The sequence below is a fragment of the Camponotus vicinus genome, unplaced genomic scaffold (genome assembly GCF_025532165.1).
Source record: "Camponotus vicinus isolate PSW18456_S1 unplaced genomic scaffold, iyCamVici1.0 SCAF_10, whole genome shotgun sequence".
Classification (NCBI taxonomy): Eukaryota; Metazoa; Arthropoda; class Insecta; order Hymenoptera; family Formicidae; genus Camponotus; species Camponotus vicinus.
The window spans coordinates 1,311,499-1,334,312 of NW_028141946.1; the positions used below are offsets into that span (position 1 = coordinate 1,311,499).

The 22,814-nt window shown below is 39.3% G+C and overlaps 1 protein-coding gene across 3 annotated transcripts in view; it reads left to right on the forward strand.

Annotated features, from left to right (window-relative positions):
- Positions 1 to 22,814, forward strand: part of Ubx (ultrabithorax) — a 179,055-nt gene that overhangs the window by 73,254 nt on the left and 82,987 nt on the right. For all 3 annotated transcript variants that reach the window (XM_083079439.1, XM_083079440.1, XM_083079438.1), the window contains exons 4-5: positions 7,688 to 8,093; positions 19,469 to 19,578. In XM_083079439.1, coding sequence (XP_082935565.1) covers positions 7,688 to 8,030 — 343 coding nt within the window. In that variant the 3' untranslated portion in view covers positions 8,031 to 8,093; positions 19,469 to 19,578. The remainder of the gene's footprint in view (positions 1 to 7,687; positions 8,094 to 19,468; positions 19,579 to 22,814) is intronic.

Here is a 22,814-nt window from a genome sequence, read left to right on the forward strand (position 1 = left end):
ACAAGTACGAAGGACCTGCCCTCTGTGTCTTGCTCCGTTCCGAGAGGAGCCACCGTGCCGCAAAAGAACGTAAAAGATGCCGGCAATCCGTGGCCCTGCAAATTATCAAATCATCTCTAGTCCGATTAATGCCGTATATAAGTTAAGTCATTACTTTGTGAGACACGTAGCCAACGAGGGAATACGCGTGTGGGAGATTTATACATCGTTCCCTACCGTTTCTTCCGAGGATCTATAATTAGAACCTCCGAGAGAAGATCTCTCGAACCTACCCGGTTGAGCTACATTTCTAACGTTTGAGACGGATATTTATCGAGCAAAATATTTACAGAAGCGAATTGTCGTTATTTCGCGTCTACGAATTATTAATTATTATTATATTTATTATTATTGTAATATAATTCGAGTGGAAAGACGTGGATATAATAAAGTTACATGGCGAAATTCGCTTCGATTCGCGCAGCTCTTTGTGGAGAGAACGCATCCTCGCACGCACTCTGATCTCTTCGTGCCCGTAGAGTTGGAAATAAGGCGGCAATAAAGCATATGTAAAATATATTCTTGAATTCCTTTTAGGACGCAGATATATGGATGGTTCGGTGGGTCGGTTGCCCGCTGGTAACCATGTTCTCTCCTCCCTTCCCCTCCTCCCCTTCCCCCCCGCGTTCTTCTTACAACGGCAGATACGCACACCGATGTTGGCACTGCGTGTGCGTGTACCGGGCGTGTGAGTTTATAGATGCACGGCGATGTAAGTAAGACAGACGATCCGTTTCATTAGAGGGTGTCGCAACGTTACCCACCTGTACCGGACCCTCTACCATCGCTCTCTTCGAGGTATCTTTTTTTTAAGATTCTCGCTTCCTTCGACGATTATTTTTGCTTAGAAGGGGCCAAGTATTTGTCTTGACGTAGAAAGAATTTTATATCTATACAAAAAAGCGTACCATTTTTAATCTATTTTATTTTAAAATAATTTTCTTAATATTGATTTCGGTTCAAAGACGATGACGGTAGGAAATAATAAGAGATATCAGAGATCTCGTACTATGTTATTGTCCTTCTCCGGAAGAAATAGCTTTAAAACTACGAATGTTAAACCCGATTAAGAATGATTATGTATAAACGCGGTCAATGATTCGAGAAAAACGTGAAAATCCTCTCGATTCCGAAGAGCAGCAAGAAAGGGAAAGTTCACCGTTTCTGCTCGGTAGGAAAGGAGACGTGGGGGAGGTGGACGGAAAAAGATGTACGGAGCCGCGAGGTGTCGTCTTACAACCGGCTCTCGGTTCGCTTACCTATGCCGAGCCTCCTTTGCATGCCATCTCCACCACCATCTTACGTCGGCTTGCTCCTTTTGCGCTGCGTCCCACGGAACATCCTCCCTTTCGCCCGAGATGCACCGTTGCATTCGGTCTTTGCATAATTATTACGATTACCACGAGTAGCAGCTGGCTCGTTGTGGAGAAGCCACCTCTCGGTATCTTCTCTCCCTCTCTCTCTATCTCTCCCTTTCTCTCTCATTTTCGATTCGCCTCCATTCTTTGTCTCGTTTTCGTCAGGAAGCGAGAGGTGAAAAAGAGAAACAAGGGCGGCATTTATGGCTCGCGTGTGTGCGTTAATTAAATTTCTTGCATGATAGTATACGCGAAATTATCTTCGGCATCTTCGCCAGCGTCTCTACTTTTTGCTCGCGATTAATTGCATACTTCGACGAATTGTCAGCCAATCGGCGTCTTTCCTCCATGTCATCAGATGTGGCGATGGATGAATTACAAGGAATCACGTAACTCAGAAGTCTGTGTTAATGATACTCCGTAGTCTACGTATCGAGTCACGTTCTTCATTAAAACGCACACGAGTTCTTGATCGAGTATGCGAATGACAATGTAACTTTCGATCGACCTTTGTTCTATTTTGATATAGATGCAATCGCAATTCCAGCGTACCGATTATGATCGACAAGTACTATCAGACAATTTAAAAATTCGGCCACGATATTCAGGATACATTCAGGATAGATTGCAAATACACAATTGATCGCCATTACATACGCGGTATGAATGATTGATTCCAATGTTTTATTTCGTAGATGGGAACGTACCAAATATAAATTTTATATTTCGTAATTATTTTTCATCAGCGCTCAAAAAAATATTTTACCGACGCGGATAGATTTCTAGGTATCACGAACAATTTTTCGCCATTTTTTTGTATCCGTTACAACATTTTTTCATGTAAAATTTATAGCAGCAAATTCTAATAATACCTTCTGACAAATTTAAGTAATTTAAATTTATGTTTAAAGTCAAATATTAATTATTACATTGGATAAATATAATTTTCTAGACTATAGTTAAAACGATTTTTTTGTGTATCAGTCAAACAATATTAGATGGATCCCTATGGATAGATGTCACAGGAAGAATTTTTTTTTTAATTTCGATTCAGATAGAAATTTTTTTTTTCATTTAGATTGATAAGTGCAAAACATGTCACAATATTTGCACAATCATTTATTTAAATTAGTTAATTTTTCACACCTGAACAATTATTGTATAGTTGCATTTTTTTGAGTGGGCGAAAACAAACATGATATAAATGAGTCTCGGACGGATTTTTCGTACGATAAGGTATTCGAAAAATCTGAATCATCTCTTTCGTTATTCTCGCTCAGCAGGATGCTTCACTTGCGTGGGAGCAAAGTCGGCACCTTGCCCGCGGCGTGGCTTACGCGCTTATTCAAAAGTGCTTGCACGTAAAGCCGATATCTTACTCTCGAACAAACTAAAGCTTCGCAAAGGTCTTCCTGTGACATATCTCCGCTTGCTGGCGACGTTTTCGTCCGCGTTGCGAAATTTCCCCAAGCGTATTCTACACGTACCGCGCTTTACCGGATTTGCGATTGCACGTAACGACGGGGCTCACTGAATCGATCTTTGCATTCCGGAATCAACCAGGAAAGGATTATTCCATTTCACGAAACGTACGATTCGATTACTGGCAATCGATAAATCTTGTCCATCTTGGAAATATATTCTACAATAATATATAGCTTTCATAAAATGTGTGTATGTTGTTTGTTTGAAAATGAAATATACTTGACAATTTACTATGTATGTTTCGCACAGTCATACGTTTCGCTATCTCCCAAACAAATCCAACTCCTTAAGATTGCCGTGGCCGATCTTCGACATTCTAATTCGGACCGCTCGTTCGGACGTCTCGGTGTTGGAAAACGTCAGAGACTTTATTAGACATATTTATGAGAGACGCGGTTAAATTCCATAAGCGTTCCATCTGACCGCTAAGTCTCACTAGTAGCTGCTACAGAAGAGATATACGTCTTCGCTGTTCCTCATTTGCGTGCGTCAAGCCTTAGTTTATTTATGCCGGCGGGTTTTTAGCATGTATTTATGATCGTTGAGGTTTCCGTCGTCACACCCCGAGAGGTCGCGTTGCCTCTCCCCTAAAAGAGAGACGACGTCGACGGTGTAACGCGCCGCGCACTCTTCGTTAGCCTCCGTTGTATATAACTTATTAATTACGGTTGACTAATGCGCTCCAGCTGTGCCACGTAGCAACATCTTACCTTCTCCCCTTCGTCCGCCAACCGTCCTCCAACTTTCTCCCGGTGCTTTCTCGGCAGCCCTTAGAGAGAGGAAAGAGAGCGAGAGGAGAGAAAGAGCGAGGGGGTAGGTGGAGACGCCCCGGCAGAAACGAGTCGAAGATCCTGGTAGAGCGTGAAAGAGGAAGGGAAACGCGGGAAAAGGGGGGTCTAGGTGGTGTGGAAGAAGACGGGAGAGAGAAGAGAGTAGAGCGCGAGGGACGCCAGGCAGTAACTCACGCCCCCGAGAGGATTACCTACCTTGGCAAGGCTGGAGGAGGGTATATCCCACGTTGAGCTACGATCTTGCTGCGTAGCTACGCGTTCCTCATACCAAGTGTCCTCGGTACTCCCGTGCCGCGTGCAAACAGGGTTCTTCGAGAGCGTGAGCGCGTTCCGGATGGCACCGGAAGGCCGAAACTGGTGATACGTGAACGGACTATAGCATTCTTCAAACCAGACGGAATATTGTTCCAGGATGCCTAAAAAGAGAACGAAATATTGCCAAATGATTATCTATTCGTTTAATTTTTCTCGTTATTTATACGAAATCTTAATATTTATGAAACTATTTTCTTTCTCCCCCATAGAAAAAATTATTAATTTAAAAAATTTGATCTTTTTATATAAAATTTGAAAAAATAAAACTTGTGTAAAAAATATAATAGAATAAGCGTAAAGAAAACTTGTGCGGAAAATAAAAACTTGTATCGATTAATGCAATTAAAATTTTGGAATTGTGTTGAAAAGTGCAATTGCGCGCATATAATAATACAAAAATATGAAACATTATAATTATATAATTTTGCTTTTTTAGATTTTTTCCGATTACTTTAATAATGTGTATAACCCGAATGCAATAAATTATACAACGTATAAATCACAATAATACTAAGCATTATTTAATTTAGAAGCAAGAAATTTACGAGGAAATTTACCATCCTGGTTGATGTATCGCTAGTCTTACGTACAAAAACTGCCCAACGTTGCGGAAACTCGAGGGGGCAAGCCTATAGAAAATATCTCAGGAGGAAGTCTGGGAAGTCCTTCATGAACCCAATTCACTTACTTTGATTTGATTGGTCCCGCGTATGATTCGGCTCCGTATATATACACGCACGTAACAGAGGGAAGCGGGAAAGGAGTAAGGGTTGCCGAAGCCAAGCTTTGGTTGGCATCGTGTTTTGCAAAGTTATACCAGCAAATCCCCAACAGCAATCAACGTATTGGCTGTTCTTGTTAGAGTTGGCAACCAGTTAAGTTGGGCTCCCTACCTCAGTTTATGGTCGAATACGTCGAATACGTCGAAACTCGGCAAATCTCTTTCAACCGACGTTTTCCCCTTCGCATTTGAAGCTGTTCTCAACGAGGCGAAAAAAAGCATTTGATTGCTTCGTAAAATTTTCTTTTACCGAGCTTCCATCTTTCCGATTGTTTTCCAAGATTGTTTCTTTTTCAATAAAAGTATACTAGTTGGATTGATTATAATTTATAGATAAATGTTAAGTTCAGCAGCTTTCAATACGAATTTTTGCGAGTTTGTTAAAATAAGATAAATTTACTTTACATATTTTGTATTGCGCATAATTCTTTAGAACTTTTTTTTTATTATAATTCAGACTTTTGAAAGAACAATTCGTCGGATGAAGGTTTGGGCGGGGTTGAAATTTTCCAGGATATACGGGCGAGCATTTTTCAAGAAAGGCGTGAATAACGAGCGAAATATTTTTCGCTCTTCTAAATATGCTCTACGGTTTTCCTGCTTTGCTGTTTAGCCAACCAATTCCTCTTGGCATGCCTTACCGATCTTCTTCTTTCTCCCTCCAAATGAAAGCATTTAAAGGGGTCTTAGCATAAAATTTATCCATCCCTTCGGTTAAGCAACCATGCGTACCTCTTTTTACTTTACGGGGAGCGCGGTAATCTTGATATTTCATCCCCTAATTTCGCTTGGTTCGCGATATCTCATGGATAAGATGTCATGCGGAGGGCGAGAGTAGTTCACTAGTTTGTGAATTTGAAACAAATCGAAGAGCGAGAATAATTAAAAAAGAGAGATCATTTCCAAATTATTTTTATAGAAAGATGGTTTCTAAATTATTTTATACACATTTTCGAAAAACTTATTAAATGATGATAATATATGAAAAAATGAAAACCGTAAAAATAAAATTTTTATTATTTCTTGTCAAATTCGCAAAAATCAGTTTCACAAAAAATATCAAAAACAAAAAGAAATTATAATAGTTTCTTTTATACTTTATTTTATATTATAGACTATTCTTTTCATAATTAAATGTTAAAATTTCTATGAAAAAATCTTATGATTATAACAGACATAATAGATCCGACAAATAATATTAGAGTGTCATATTGTTTACTTTGCTAATCTATATAAAAGCAATTTGGGACAACTCTATTTTCATTTATAGTTTTAATAAAGAAAGAAAGAGAGAGAAGGAATTTATTGCACCTATCCTTACCGCGCATCTCGAAAAAGCACGTGCCAATGGAACATGGAGGACGATTCTGTGGGAGTTATAATGATAGAGGAAGGTATGACGGGAGATTCCGAGATGGCAGGGAACCGGGCTCGACGTGCGCGATCCGTGTGACAAATAACCGTTAAAAATACGCCGCGTTGTAATTCCACGCCCCCTCTGTACTCGGTGCGAGCCGGGGCAACATGACAACCCGATATGAGAATCGTGGGGGTTGTCACGGGGTGGCAAGGAGAGTGGGATGAGGCGCCCGGAGGGATAGCGGTTCGGACGGCGGGGCACTTGATTACGTCGCGATAATAAACATCACGCTCCGATATAAACCTTGTTTCGGTGTACCGGCTATGATACGGATACAATGGTCGTCTGGAATTGCGGCAGCGTATGCGTGAATCACGCGCCGTGTGATTTTATGCACTTTGTTGATAACAGATCGGTACAGATGCGATTATAAATTTGAAGCGTTTATTGGGCGACTAGATTCGTATCGGGATGTTGAAACATATTAGATTCCCGCATATCCAACAATCATATCCCAAGAGACAGATTTTTTTCTACAAACTTTCAAGTGTCCATCGATTAATTTTCTTGCACTTGAACCTTTCGACAAACGGATTATTGTCATTGACAGTTTTGAAAGAAATAAAAATATGAAATAATATTCTTGGTCATCGAGAAGACCGATTCTGGTCGAACACGGAAGGATAAGCCGATAGAGAGCGGAAATCGCAATATTATAGATATTTATGTACTTGGGCACGCACCGTATGCGAGCGAAAACAGAGTAAAAGGAGGACTCTCGGCCGAGGAGAGAGGTCGGTTTAGGTTGGATACCGGTGGCAGAGGTGAAACGGGAGGGTTTTTACGAGGCAGTAATGGCCGATAAGGTGAGCTTGCGCCCCACTGTCGGGGCTTACTCCGCTACTGTACCCAAGTGACTGCTCAACAGTACCTATTCCCGCCGTCGTATACTCTCTTACCTTCTCCCGTTTGTCCGGGAGAACGACTCATGCCACGCTTTATTTTAAGCCGTTTACACATTTCCTTTATCGGCGCGGGCCTCGTTTATATATCGCCGCGTCTGATATTCGCAGCGCCACGGGATATCAGAAATTCATTAGAATGCTCTTTTAATAAGTATCTTAAGCGGCAGCTCATAAAGATAACAACTCGCTTTAGAGCAAGATAAGCAGCGGGGGATGGAATGACGAGCCGGCGTAATCTACGTACTCAATTGGCATCACGCACAAAGTGATGCTCGCCGATGTACCTACTTGTCTTTGAGTATCAGTAAATGAAAATTTATCGCGTTCGTAAAATCAACTTTTTTTCAATTTTAAGTACTCGCCGAGATTCGCGTATTGTCATCGAAATTGGCGTTTCTTTCAGCATTCTCTGTCCGAAGCGCAATCAGATAATCATGTCTGTCATATTGACAGAGTTCGATTAATATATCGTTGGGAGTTATTTAATTTGGCCGCAATTTTTTGTATTTTTATTTTTTTATATTCGATAAATATAATATTAGAGAAAAGAACAAAGGGAGAGCCCGCCACAATTCTTATGTCGTTGTTTGCAGGGGCGAATGGAATGCGCAGGCGCGGCCGACAGACCTACACGCGCTACCAGACTTTGGAGCTCGAAAAGGAATTCCACACGAACCACTATCTGACCAGGCGGAGGCGGATCGAGATGGCACACGCGCTCTGCCTGACGGAACGGCAAATCAAGATCTGGTTCCAGAATCGGCGAATGAAGTTGAAGAAGGAGATTCAGGCGATCAAGGAGCTAAACGAGCAGGAGAAGCAAGCGCAGGCGCAAAAGGCAGCGGCAGCGGCGGCGGTTGCACATCAGCAGCAAGGGGCTGGTGGGGGACCCGAGGGGGGCAACTAGGGGTACGCCCTGCATCGGAGCCCCCCTGACCACCCCACCGTCAATCCACACCACCCTCTACTAGCACCGCAATGTACACAGCTGTATTAAAGGTGAGTGATTTTTGTAATCATTTCTTATCCCCCCATCTCTCCTTGATTGTAATTCAATCAAGAATTATACTTAAATCATAATTTTTTAACTTAAACTATATAGAAAATATTACTGAAATACCTGGCAAATTTTACAGTCTGAATATTCTTTCTTCTGTATTGAAAATATGATTAGAAACGTCAACTCTTTTGAAAATTTAAATTGCAAAGTCAAAAATTTATTATAGTTAATATAGTTTATATAGTTAAAATTTATTATAGTTAATATAGTTTATATAGTTAAATGTGAAATAATCAATGTTTAATTCTTAAGATTCAATTCATTAAAATAATTTTATTTTTGATTTGATATTTCGCATATATGAGACAAATTTTATCATGTTTCGATATTACAAAGTAGATTTTAAATCGACTAAAGAAGAGATGTTATTTGTAAAGCGAGAGCCCTTGCACTTCAGTAATAATCTATATATATATTATAATACATATATTTTTGTTTTCGTTATTAGCGAATTAATAAAACGAGGATATATGCGCTTGGTGCAACAGTTAGGATTATGTGCTATGCACTAAAAAAATGATACTTGTATAAACGTTGAAAGCGGCGTTAAAAATGAGATTCGAGCTTTTAGCAGCAGTGGCCTTAAAATTAAATTTAGTCGGCGGGCTTAATGAGGATAAACCGCGTACAAGCGTGCCTTCATAATTTTCTAAGTTATGCTATTCGCGTGTATTTAACTTGCGTTAAACGTGCATCCCAAGAGGGCTATAAACGCAGACTTGAAATATTGCGTCTATTGTTTTTACTCTGCCAATAATAAATAAAAAAAAGATTATCAGTTTTCTCATGTTACGTCCGTTGACCATTATATATGAACGTGATTCTCGTACCAAACAAAAATTACGATATTTCATATCGCGATAGTTGTAACCGTAGAATAAAAAATCGTCATGTGCGTAAAACCTAAAAAAAGAAAGAAACTTAGAAACGATAAATTGCAGGTGAATAACACGAGAAAAAAAAGAAAGTAGAAAGTCTAGTCAGGTAAAAAAAAGAACAAGACGATAGTCTTGTTGGCGCTATTTATCCCAAAAAAATCCGCAGTATAATCTGTAGTTTTAATCGAGGGTCAACCATTCATTCTTGAAAAAAATAAACTGCCATTCGGTCGAGGCAGTTTGTAAGAAAGGTTCCCGCCTTTTTCACACTCACGAGAATCTCTATCATCTTTTAAACTTTTTTATGTGTTTTAGTTAAAGAACTGATTTAAAAATGTAATACTGATTTTACTAATTTAACTTAAAAGTACGCCGCGTACGCGAGTCTATTTATCTGTATCTTTACTTTCCTATGTGTGTGGGAAAATATTTTTTAACGTCTACAATTTTTTTGAACCTCCTTTTTTCAAAAAATACTTATATAGTAAATGATTATTTTTGTTAATCATATTAATATAATATAAAATATGTAGATATCGAATATTTTAGATACATATGTTCTCACTTTACAAGATAAAAAGAGAAACATTACCGAGTAAAATGGCAGATTAGTTTATCATACATTCTTGAAATACTCGAAACGTCTGCAGCGGAAAGGAAATACGCCAGGTAGAAAACTCGGATCGAAACTTCTTATTCGTCGAAATCTATTGGGGCGTTTAATATTTCTTTTTTGGTATCTTTGGACGACGAAGTTCGGGCATAAATTTTGCCGCGACTGCGCGTAATATTACGACACACACAGCGAAACGATTTCTCGATTAACTCCGAGTAATTGTACGCCACTTGAATCGCGATTAAATAACGCCCCACGGTGATGTTTATTTAATCACGCTTATTTAAATCAGGAGACGATTATATCCCTAAAATAGAATGCTGATCGATTTCCCCGCCAATTAGTGATTCGTGCGACGAGAAACTAGATTCGAATAATCTCGATCATGATAGCTCTTCATTTTATTTTCTGCACTCTCGTCTCATTTCTCGCTTATTCTCTATTTTTATCTCTAATCTGACTTTAATTAAACATAAAGTAGATGTAAACGTAAGATATATACAAAATAAAATTTTATGTCAAGAATTTTTCATTGAAAAAACTGAATCGTAATTTTTCCATGCGTCATCCAAAAAAGAATAAAATGTGGATTGGCTTCTGTGAGTCAAGATATATGTAAAGATATTTTTTGACGGGGAACATGAAAAAGCAATTTAGAAAGATTTAGGCGGGTGATGTAAAAAAACGATCGCGATGACATCCGATGATTAATTCATATGTTTTTTCAAGTCAGAAGTGTCTGCACAAATATTCTTATAATAAAAAAATTTACTCTAAGATTGCTCACCGAGAGATTTTTCCTAGGTCTCAGGTTATCAGATCTCCTTCGATTCGTTGCAATTGCACCCTCGTTTGCAAGTTATCTACGGCATGTTGTTGAGCCTATTTTTTAGATTGGCGGGGTATTGTTTTGTTTCTGAAGTCTCTATATCCTTTTTGTGTAGATATATGCACAATTCAGCATGTAACAATGAATGGACAGTAAACAATAGGGCAATGCCATCTATCGGTTTCAAAGGTTTTGGATTAGTTATGGCTGCTTCATCCCCCCGCTCGTGGGCGTGGTTGAGGCGTGGACACATCTATTTTTTGGCGCCGGTCATTCATCGCGAAAACTTTCTTCTGCTACTTGGTGACACCAACTTATCAAACTACACACCGACTACGTTGACTGTCAACGAATAGTAAATACGGAGCGCGCGAGACACGCGAAATAATCAAAATTTGAATCGTTTCATGTAACACTCCGCGCGCGGTCTTACTTGTTTTCCTTGTCACTTAACCACTGTCACAATAGGTGGCAGCACGAATCAGGGTTAGTCGGTCGGCAACGAGTCGCGCCTACCTTACCGATCTCTCCATCGGTAACGCGTAACTCAATTTGGGGAGAAGTTACCTCTACCCACCAAGCAGGATATATTGAACGGTAGTTCGATGATCGCCCGTAATGCGCTTTATGGTTTGTTTTTATCGACGTGGTTATATAGTAACTCACGACCTTCCTGCTTCCCTCTCGACGGTGGTGAGTCGAATCGTCGATGCCTCCGATGCCGTTCGCGCCCGTGCATGTGCATGTGCATGTGCACGGCGCGCACGTGCATCGGTATTGGTCGTATAAACGCGCGCCGCTGAGTCGGCAGGGCTATTCACATTTTCCCCGCGAATGCATTCCCCGGAGCTATCGGTCAATAATCCAATAAACCCCACGCGACTCGCGCAGCCCCATGAAGAGGAAATAAAGTACCGGCGACGCTGCGTGATTTTATTGCGTAGTAAAGCACGATTCCGACAGATCGATGCGCGATCACCATCGCATCTCTTTCTCTCGCTCTCTCTTTCTCTTTCTCTCCCTCTACTCGCGCGCGCGTTCACTTAGCCGCTCGCCAAACTGGTAGGTCAGGGATCTTTATTGGCTGTAAAGGAAGACATTTTACGATCCATAAAAGCGTTTATAGCGCCCAAGTAGTCTTACCTCGGTTCTTACATCCCGGTTATATCCATTACCCCTTCCGCGGCCTTTCCAAGGGCGGCCACTGGCACGCGTTCTCTCTCTCTCTCTCTCTCCCTCTCGCGACTTGCCTTTGAGATTTACAGGTTACGCTCCCGGTAACACCTCGTAAACTTGGCTTAACGACTTTAACCGGGCCTAACTGCTTCCTTCCTGCAATCAGACCCTGACCTACCTTGCGTACACACGGTCGTCCTAGAAAAATTCCGAGATACCGAGATAATCGAACGTGAAATCGCATCGCTTTGCGATTTTATCGGTCAATCTTTCCATTCACCGAGATGCGAGGATACATTTTTCGATTCTACCGCAATCGTTCGCGTAATATAACACTTTCTAGCATTTCTGCAAAATTATACATTTATATTGCGATATAATTATTAAGATTCACAATTATAATTAATTAAATTTTTTCATCGAATTTGTGGACAAAGTATATGTATATCAAATAATTTGGACTGTATATTTACAGATTTTACATTTTTTCGAAATATACATTAATATTTTTTCGCGATTTTTTACGTGTTTCATAACTTTAAATCATTACTTTATTTTACATCGTTTCACGTCTTTCATCGATGCTTATGTTAAGGTAATAATTCTGCTTGCTGATTTTATCACGACATTTATAGCCGTCATTATGAGCTGATATCGTTGCAGTTCTCATAAAATCTTCATTCAATCAAATTCATTTGAGACGCTCATGTAGATAGGCTAATGGAGGAAGCGGAGCGTTCGTACGAGAAGGGAAACTTTTATGATTTGGCTCGATGTTACGCTACATTTTATATCGCTGTATACTTGGATAGATTTTAATTATTATTATTATTATTATTATTATTTAATCTCTCCTTTAGAAATTATATACTTATCGAAGTAGTATAATTTAATATAAAAAAATTCTTTATTTTATTATTTTACGCGAGATGCAATTTTAGATTGCAATAGAATTGCCAGCAATAAGAATTAGCTTCAACATGGATGTTTCATTACCGTTAATAATTTTAATTTAATCAAATTAAATTAATCAAGGAAAACTAGCGCATTTCGCAATTAATAACATGTATATTTCCGGTATTCATTTTACACGCGGAGAAAGAGAGAGAGCAAAGTATATATTTTTAAAAATCTACTCTCACACACTCGACGATATTAGCATTAAAAAGTGTGCGGTACTCTGGCTCTCGGCGCCATTGCACCGCATTTACACAACAATAAGGGACCGCGATATAAAAACTCCGAGAATCCCCTGGCTTCAAAGTCCAATGAGAGATAGAGAAGAACCATGCGAGGCGAAAGGGAAACGGAGGATTCGGTGTCGTTTTCTCTCTCTCTCCCCCTGTCTCCTCCTCGTATTTTCCGTCTCTCATTCGACGGGGTATGGGACAAGACGGCTCGTGAAACAGGCTACGTTGCGCGCCGAAATTCTCAACACGAGACCTAAGGTCCGCATAATTTTTTTTTTCTCTTTCCTTTTCGAGAGTCAACTAGCCGGAGCGCTCAGCATATGTCTGCTCTGTCTGGTTAGTTATTTTTAACATACGCGATTTAACTATTTCAGTTACGGTATGAAATTATCGTAAATCATCGCTAGTAATACTTTTCAATATTATTTTTTATAGTCAAACAAAAAAATATAAAAAATTATGATGTTAAACTGAGAGCAATAAAAATTTAAATCTGATTGAATTTAACGAGAGATGTTATCAATGAAGAATTATTGTATTATTGGAGTAAAACACGGCGTGCCTACATAATGTTTTTGATAAGGATATTCATAAAAATTAAATGAAGGATTAAGTAGCTTTTAATTCAGGCATTACGATCATTCGCGACGTGTGTGCTATTACACGCTTCGTTTAATGCAGGATGAATGAATAATCTATCCATTCATTTCATTCGAGAACGAAAGAAGTCATGTTTTATCTGGCAACAGGTATAATTATACGAGTGTGTCAGTTTACATTGTATCTGTATCATGAGAAATCTATGCGATTAATTCCATCAATCTCTATTCACTTTCCGGCTCCTCGACAGCTTATGTAGGCCGCGCCCAAGATTGGATTAGAATAAAAGTGGAACGAGTTAGATACATTCCTTCATCTCGCGTATTTTTATGATAAATATAGCCCGTTCAATTTATCGTGCTTCCGTTTACACGTTTTATGGTTCTTGGAGGGAAATAATTTTATATTTGCATTACAGGGGACGACTTTCTTGCATACATTTTCTTATGGTCATGTAAACGAGAGCGCCACTATATATTTTGCGCTTGCAAAGGAACCGAAAATATTTTCAGAAGCGACGTAAGGTGCATGTATTAGGGAGGGACGCGTGATGAAGTAAAAGTTTTCTCTGAACGTGAATAAGGAAAGTAATAGGATAATAATACAAAAAAAGAGCGAGAAGCTTTGCGGGTACCTTCTTCGCATACTTCCGCTTCTTCCAAACTTTGTATAGTCGAACAACCGTCTCACTCACCGACGCAACCTCCCCGCAAAGTGTATCACAATTAACTGGCACCTTTCATCTCCTACCCTTCATCATCATACTATAGCCAACTTTCTTATAAAATCTTCCCCTTTCTTTAACTATGGATACGAGTAAATTTAATGCACTCTCGCGCAAACTTTTGAAAGCCCATTTCAATATTATGATGAGTAAGTAAATCAACGCTATTTCAATGGGTTCGAAAATTCACGAAAAAAAATTTAGTTATTTTATAGAACGTTTTAACGCGTTAGGTAATAATAATTTGCATAATTTCTTGCCGAATTTTGAATAAAAAATCAAACTAACAGGGATGATAGAAAGAGATTGTTTATGGAAATACTATTTTTAATACTTGAAAAAAATGTTTATCATTAAAATTAACGTTTTACAAATATTTAATAATAATCATAAATATGAGAAATGTATGTAATTATAATTTGAACGTGCACGATTAATTGGTACGCTTCTCATTGAGGTGATGAAGTTGCGGGTGGTATCTTGAAGCGGCCAGAGTTTTGCCCTCGCTGTACAAACTTAAGAAGTAGACACGGAAAGGAAAGGGGACATGGTGGCAGCGTAGTTAGTTATATGCCGTGCATGCCGGCAACAGTGCCGGTGTGTTTTTCATTTTCTTTATATCACCCTTGACGCTCGTAAAACCATTACCCATGACCGAGCGAACGCAACTTCTATATAAGCTCTATTGGTGTGTGAGCGCATAAACGCGCGGGACTCGAGACACTCTTTGATGATACTGAAACTTCTTTTACTTGTGCACTCCTCTAGGTAGATCTCCGTAAGACGAACCCAATTTCCTCGGCAAGCCGACCCCTCAGATTTGTCCGACATGCCCACGGGAAGAATTCAGTTTTCTCGTTGCCGATTGGTTACGGCGTCTTTTCGATCGTTATCCTTTTGTAGAGCGTTGTATCCAATAAGATTTAAGCGCTGGTTGTATACACGTTGATACAAAAATGTGATAAGCCCCGACATCGTCAACGATTTCATCATGACATTCATATAATTTATTTCGGATTATGTTGCCTATATTATGTAATTTTTATGTCTGTTTCTTGTATTCAATAGCCATTAATTATTAATTTGCTTTAATTTGTATATTTGTTGGGAATTAGCAATTTTAGAAATTTTTAACGGCCGAGCAAGTGCTTCTCTAAATCTCATTAAAGTTGATGTCTGAAACGTTCAAAATGTTCCATCTCAGGCCGAGCTGGGGGAACGAGCCGCATACTCTGATGTGTAGATAAGTCAGTTAGCGACTCGCTCTAGCGCGTTCCAACGTCGACTTTGCATGGCATCATCGTCTTATTGCTCCTTTTCTCTTCCCCTCTTTCTCTCTTTCGCTCCCACTCGCTTCTAACGAGTGATTCATCATCAGCGTCGCCTTCTCTTCTTTCTCCGACTAGCTTGGTTGGCTGGCTGGTTGGCTGTTTGGTCCCTGGATCTTCCGCTCTTTTCCTCTTTTTCCCTTTCTCTCTCTTTCTCTTTCTTTTTTCTCCAACCTACTCTCCAAGTACTCGTTTTACTCCTACACTGAAGTCATATCAACACATAATTCATTCTTATTATTGTAGGCACACTTTTAGTTCTTTCACATATTCTAAAATCTCCTCGTTGGCTAATATTTTAAATCTACTAAATATAGATTACATTTTGTAGTAAAACTTTAGAGCCTTTATAATTTCTCGAACACATTATATTCTTAAAAATGGTTTAAATTTTTTATTTTAAAATATTATCAATTTATAATCTAGATCAGATTTTTTGGAAGCTTAAAATTTCATATTTTTTCTAATTCTCACGTTCGAAATTATAAGAGTATATGTCACTGTAAAAATGTAGAATGATATTTTTCACCTCAACTGGCTAGTATATAAAGAAATATTTCTCTTTAGATAGTGTTGCGAGCATCAGTCATGTCTGCGGTATAAACGCAGCAGGGACACAAAAGGGAGAGATTAAGAGCTAAGTCTTTACATTTTTTTTCTTCTCTACTCATCATCAATGCTAGTAAAATAATCACTTTTTTCGATAAATTTTTTTTAAATTTTCCAATTTTTTAAATAAAATGTTCTAAATATAAACATAAAATTTATTTCTCAATTGTTAGCTACATTGACGATACGTTTGGAAAGAAAAATTGCTGACGCTTTTTTCAATACATAATTAATTCATTCCCTTCCTGATAAAAACCATCGCTTAAAAATAATTCTATTCTATTCGACGACGTGCCGTTGTATTATTTGTTATTAATCAATTTTCAAGCGCGCGCGGAGACAATACTATTCGAAACGTCCATGCATTTTTGAACAGTATTGAAGAACAAGCGCCGTTCGTCTCGAAAGGTCCACCTTCGGCCCGGAAGGTGGGATTCCGGTAATTCGGTCATGGAATGGATGGGTGACGACGAGGGAACGAGAGGGACGATGAAGTGGGCCGGGTAAGGGGGGACAGGGTAGGGACGGGAGGGCGTTCCACGGGCTACCCTGCATGGGGTAGCTTGCAACCTCACGCGACACTAGAGCCATCTATATCCCCGGAGATTTATGAGTTCCTGGTGCAACGGCTGCTCGTAGCAACTACACGCTACAGAATATCGGTATAGCGCCGGCGATGGTGATGCTGCCCCCTGTCGCGAGACGAGCGCACTGTTGCCCCGCGGGGGGTTTCGCGCACTCGCGCTCGTTCAACGCCGTCCCCGGCGCAAAAAACTCGATCTCAATTCGAAACTCTCTCGCCGATCCTTCCACTTGCCTGTCAGTTAGGGCTTCGACCGCATGCATGCACGTATGCATCCACATGCACATGTAGATGCATACCTGGCTCTCCGCCTTGAGAAATCGCATATTTCGCATCGCGGTTTCTATACGTGTGCGTTATAAATTGACGTATTCTTTTTCAAGACTACATATGTATATTGTGTTAAAAAATTAGACCGACAAGCTTTGAGAGGAAATAGACTTGAAAAAAAAATATTTTTTGTTAATGACATTTCTCTTTCTATGACGTTTCATCTTAATGTTATTTATTTTTTAATTTATTATATGGTATAAATTTCATGTGATTTTTATGTAAACATATAGGTGAAAATTAAATTATATTTTAATAACTTATAACACCCCCTGTATGTGTATATGCATTTGATAAATATAAAATGATTATATAATGCTTCATTCATCAAATAATATTTTTATAACTGTATATAAATTAAGAAACTCACTCTTGGGGGGATGTAAAATATATAATAATAATTAAAAGATATTTATCACTTATATGTCAGTTAATTATATATCGATATAATTTTGTTCGTTTTATCGTCGATAGAGACGAGAGACTGATATAAAATGGAGAAGATAGACAGTTGCTACATATAATTAAAAATTTTATGGCGGAGTATCTCGATTTTCATTCACGATCGGCCAAGCGTAGAGAATAGCGAGTCGAGATTTTCGAACAGCCCCCCAGACACAGCCGTCCGTTCACACTCCCCGTGTGATATTCTGCAGGGGTAACCGATGGGCATAGTCAGGGGTGGGAATTTACCCGTTGGTGCTGCTATGCGGGGGTACGAAACGACGGCGACGACGATATGAGTACTGGTATCTACCTCTACCTATGCTTTTGCACTCCATCCCGCTTCTCTCCAACCCCTTGATGCGGCCGGTTTACGAGCAACCTGTGGTAACGAGAGCGATAGATAATAACTGCTCCCTGCTCAATTCCACCCCCCTCCCATCTCTTTCTCTCTCTCTCTCTCTCTCTCCCTCTTTCTTTTCTCTCTCTTTCTTTCCTAGATCCACACATCCATGCAAAAACACAGCCACACGTGCATATTCGTATATATACATATGTATAAAAGTTAATCGTGATTCTTTTTTATTTCTTCTCTCTCTCGTTTCTCAAATGTGTTTCCCATCCTCTGATTAAATAGATTAAATACTCTAATATTATATAAAAAGAAGAAAATTCCCTTATTTTATATGATTTATTCAAACAAATAGCAAAAAGAGGATACGGTGAAACTCACGTCTGTGATGTTTCGACAAGACAGCATTTTCGAAATTATAATTTAGACGTTCCTTATTACTCGATAGAGAAAGTGCCCCAACGAATTACGCGAAATAAACGACGTTGTTTTGCAGCGCCATATCGAGAATCGTGTTTCTGGTTTTTGCGAGTTTTAAGTATGAGAATTTATGGCGGCTTAAAAACTCTAGCTTCCTTCGGAAATCCTGATAAATGCGCGCAGGAAGGACGCTTAGGTATGTACGCCAGACTCAGTTTCAGAGCATCGCGTACTCCTAGAAAGGCGAACTGATTCTAGGCCGAACTGCAAACGGCGGCGTAAATGAGATACATCCAAGTATGTGTAAACAATTTTCAAGTAACAAGGGCTCGAATCGTGAGGAGAATTCTGGGGAACTGTTTATCGTCCAAAGTCTTAATAATATCTTATTAGCATCGCTTCATTTATTGGTTTATTTATAACGATAACGAATAAAATTTATTTAAAAATCAAAACTTAAGAATACCTCAAATAAATCATTTTATATAATATACATTATTTAATGCATCTCATATAAATAATATCAAATTAAATAATCTGTAAAGTTATTGGACTTTTTATTAAAAGTACGAAATCTTTATTCTTCTTTCTTTCTTTCTTTCTTTTCGACTCGGAATTTTATATGACAATGAATATTTCCAATTTTTCTAAACGTGACTATTACACATGTAAATGGAAGGAAATGGAAAGAAAATTGGTAATGTAAAATCTCGCTGGCTCTCATTCCCCGTAAGACCGTCTAGATAAACCCCTTTCGCTCTTAACGTGAACTATTGATATCCCAATATACCAACACTACGAAAGCTCAGGCTCAACGTGCATGTAACCGAACGAGGCACCATGTGCATTCATTCTATTACAAAAGAAGCTGAACCAGCGTTCATGGCTCGACCCGTCGCGTCCCTAATACATACTCTATATATGAACGTTCCAACTCGAACTTTCAAACATTCGGTCTCGCATGATGTAATCTCGCTCTCTAAAAAGAGATGGCAACTAGAAAAAATGTTAGATTTAACAATTGCTAAATTTTTAATTATCTAATAAAATTATATAAAAATATAATTCCTTTCGCATTTTATTATCATAGAATCACGTTTGTTTTACGTTTGCTCATTATTAGAAAAAAAAACATGCTTTAAATATTTAATTACTTCAAGTATTTAATTTTACGTCGATGATGAGACACGTGGAACATGTATAAGCTAACTCCGTCGTTTCTGTTTCTGTTTCAGGTGAGTGGCAGGCTCTGCACCCGCTGTCTCTGCAATGCCAAATAGATGGTCGATGTGCGTATCTGTCGATCGTCAATTTATCGGTTGCGGCGAATCGGATGCTGCACCCGGTGAGTGACGAACCTCCCCTCCCCCCCCTACCCCATGGCTACCTCCCGTAGCTCACTTTGACCGATATGCTCCCAGACCAATCAGTATCCAAGTACACACAGTATCATCCGTATAAGCCTAGCGCTGTTGTAGTCGTTCCCCTTTCTGGTCTCTCTACCTGTAGTTTCTGCTTTGGTGCAGTAGCATGTAGATAGGGGTTGAATTATCGAGGGTGGCCAATCAGCCAACGTCCGCGGATCCGGGGTGTCGTTTGCGAAAAATCGACCGAAAACAGAGTCACATTCTCGACGTACATTGCGATAGGTTGTACGCGGATTAGAAACCGAAATACGTAAGGAAAAGGCTAAAATTACTTATAGGGTTAAAATATAGGTCGTAGGAACATTTATAATTCTCTCGATGGACGAGATCGAGTCGATTAACGTTCGTAACGAAAGTACGACTCGTTTTTTATTTCTCCATACTCAATGTACAAAACTTTATCACGTTTCTTTACAATTCTCCTCATTTTTTTCTTCGTTTGATACGTTCTTTCTCGAAAATGCGCACTCGATATATCTTTGCGACAAGAGGGAAAGAGAAAGATGAAGAGAAGGAGAGGAAGTAAAATAGAACGATTGCTATTGATGTTACGTTTTTTGTTATTTCTCTTTTTTTATTATTATCTGCGTGCGAAGCAATACGAGAAAGCGTTTATATTGTTACCAATATTGCTTTTGCTAATGGTAACATTCGCTCGTTTGTTATAAAAAGACTGTTTTATTTCATTTCGCGCGTTATTAATTAGTTACATTATTTGAAAACGTATATAACGGCAGCAAGCGAGATTAATCATAACGATACGATACGATATTTTCGATTGGTACAAAATATATATGTTGATATTCGGTAATATTTTATCAATATATTGTATAGAAACGTTTATATGATGTGCGTCTGCTTAAGTACCTGTTAAAATGGTCAAGAGTGCGCGGTCTCGAGATATCGGATATCTCTTTCGAAATGAATTCGGAAAGAATTTTCCGAAAAAAAGTTCCCTCCTCCCTCTTTTTTATCAACGTCGGTCCGAGAGAGAAGCAAAATGAAGATGGACATTACAAGCAAATATTATAATTATACGTATCTAGTACGTAGACGCCTGCTCTGTGTAAAGAGATTTGTGGCGTTATCTCCTATACGGTAACTTTATTCTAGTTAAAATGAATGTATACGAATAGCCGCTAAAAAAAACAGAAAGAATGCGAGAGAGAGAGAGAGAGAGAGAGAGTGTGTGTGTGTGTGTGTGTGTGTGTGTGTGCGTGCGTGCGTGCGTGCGCGTGCGTGCGTGTGCGTGTGTGTGAGAAAGAAAGAGAGAGAGAATGAGACAGAGAGTAATACGTAAACGCAATATTTCTAAGAGGTATGTAATGTTAATAGTTATTTATTTTGTGGATCTCGGAACAGAGATGATTCACTGCTCTGCTGTGCTATGCGTTATCAATTAGGCATGTAGTCCTGTTAGGGATAGGCGTTACCTTATGCGTAGTCGTAGTTACTTGTGTAAATGTTTCGCGTGGCAAACACTTTCTTCCTTTTTGTAATATACTAGAATATTAATTATTGACAAATTTCTTTGAATCCTGATTGTATGTACTCCGACAGCGACCAGGGCCGCGCTAGCTGCCTATGATTAAGATTATATCCCGGCGTTCTTGGGGACGGTCTCGAACGCTATTGTAATATTACATTGATTATACGATTGCTAAAAGAAAAGAAAAAAAAATAATAAATGCGATGTAAACTTAATCACACGTCTTACGCTTCATTGTCTGCGGCCCTGGCCGTAGCAAGTCCATCCCGCACCACATCTACTTTCCCTGATTCCCGTCGTCTATTACCCCCTGGATACGCGAAGAATCAGATTTTAGATACGAGTACGCGCAATTATCGTTCTCTCTCGAAATAACGTATAGCGGCGGTAGAATCGACTTTTATCGCGACGACGGTGTCTCTTTTAATCGTTAACGAGGATACGTATATCTCACCCATCGAGCACCCGCGATATTTATCGTCGACCAAGATATCACGGGAGAGACACGTACCCAATTTTTCCGGCGGGATCGTTATCAATTCTTCAACGATATCGCGATGCGGCGGACGTGCGGCGGTTGCTTTACGACACTTAAAAAGCACTCGTTACGCGGCGTCATCGCGGTACAGGATGTGGAGCCGCCTTAACGGGCGCCACGTTGATCCGGAGTTGAGCTTTCCACGGACAGCCATAAGTCTCGCGACGCTCCGGGATATTAATATGTTATTGCGGAAAGACTCCCTCATGAAAGTCGACAAGGACTGCAAAAATATGTCCCGCGCGTCTCGGTGTCTCCGGGGGGTGGCACACACCCCGTAGGACGGGGGTGGAAGCCCCGCTATCCGTTCGCTATTCCTACATACGCGCGCCAACACACGCACAGACGCGCACACACGTATAGGACGGAAGCCCTCGTTACTATCGTACACGTAGCGGGTAGTGGTCGGAGAGGAAAGGGGAAAGGGGAGGAGAGCGGGGAGGGAGGGAGGGTAGAATTCAGCAGACGCCATTTGTATTAATGAAGCTCCCGACAATGGTGCACGCCCGATGAATTATGTACCTATGTTCGAACCGAACGAAGGTACATAACCGATCTAGGCGTAAGTTTGCTATTGGCCTCACGCAACACTTCCTATTCTCTGATCCTTAGTTATAACTTTGCGAGATCCCTGGCTCCTTAATCTAAACGTAAAGCTGACACCGCCGATTTTCACGAAATCACATTTCCGAGAGATCGTGTAGCTTTTATATTAAAGCGTCATTTATAACTCAGATTCGAAAAATTTTATATAAAATTATAACGTTCTAATAATATTCTATTTCGGAACAAAAATGTGTGTGTGTAATATCAATATTTAACGTTAAATCTTAAAAATCTTAAATTTCACATTTTACGCGTATTTTTTTTAATTAATAATTTTGAAAATATATCGCACACTGTTAATTAATAATTTGTAAAATGTATATTACCTTCATATTTTCATCTAATTAAAAACGTAATATTCTAATTCTACGGTGTAAAATAGATAGTATTTTTTCGGACGTTCAATATGTTGACATTGACCGATGAGATAAATTAAAAATGAAATTTCTTGCTCGGTAAGAAATATAAATTTGATTACAAAACCGGGGAGAGGGGGTGGGGCATTAGGTGCGTAGCTACAA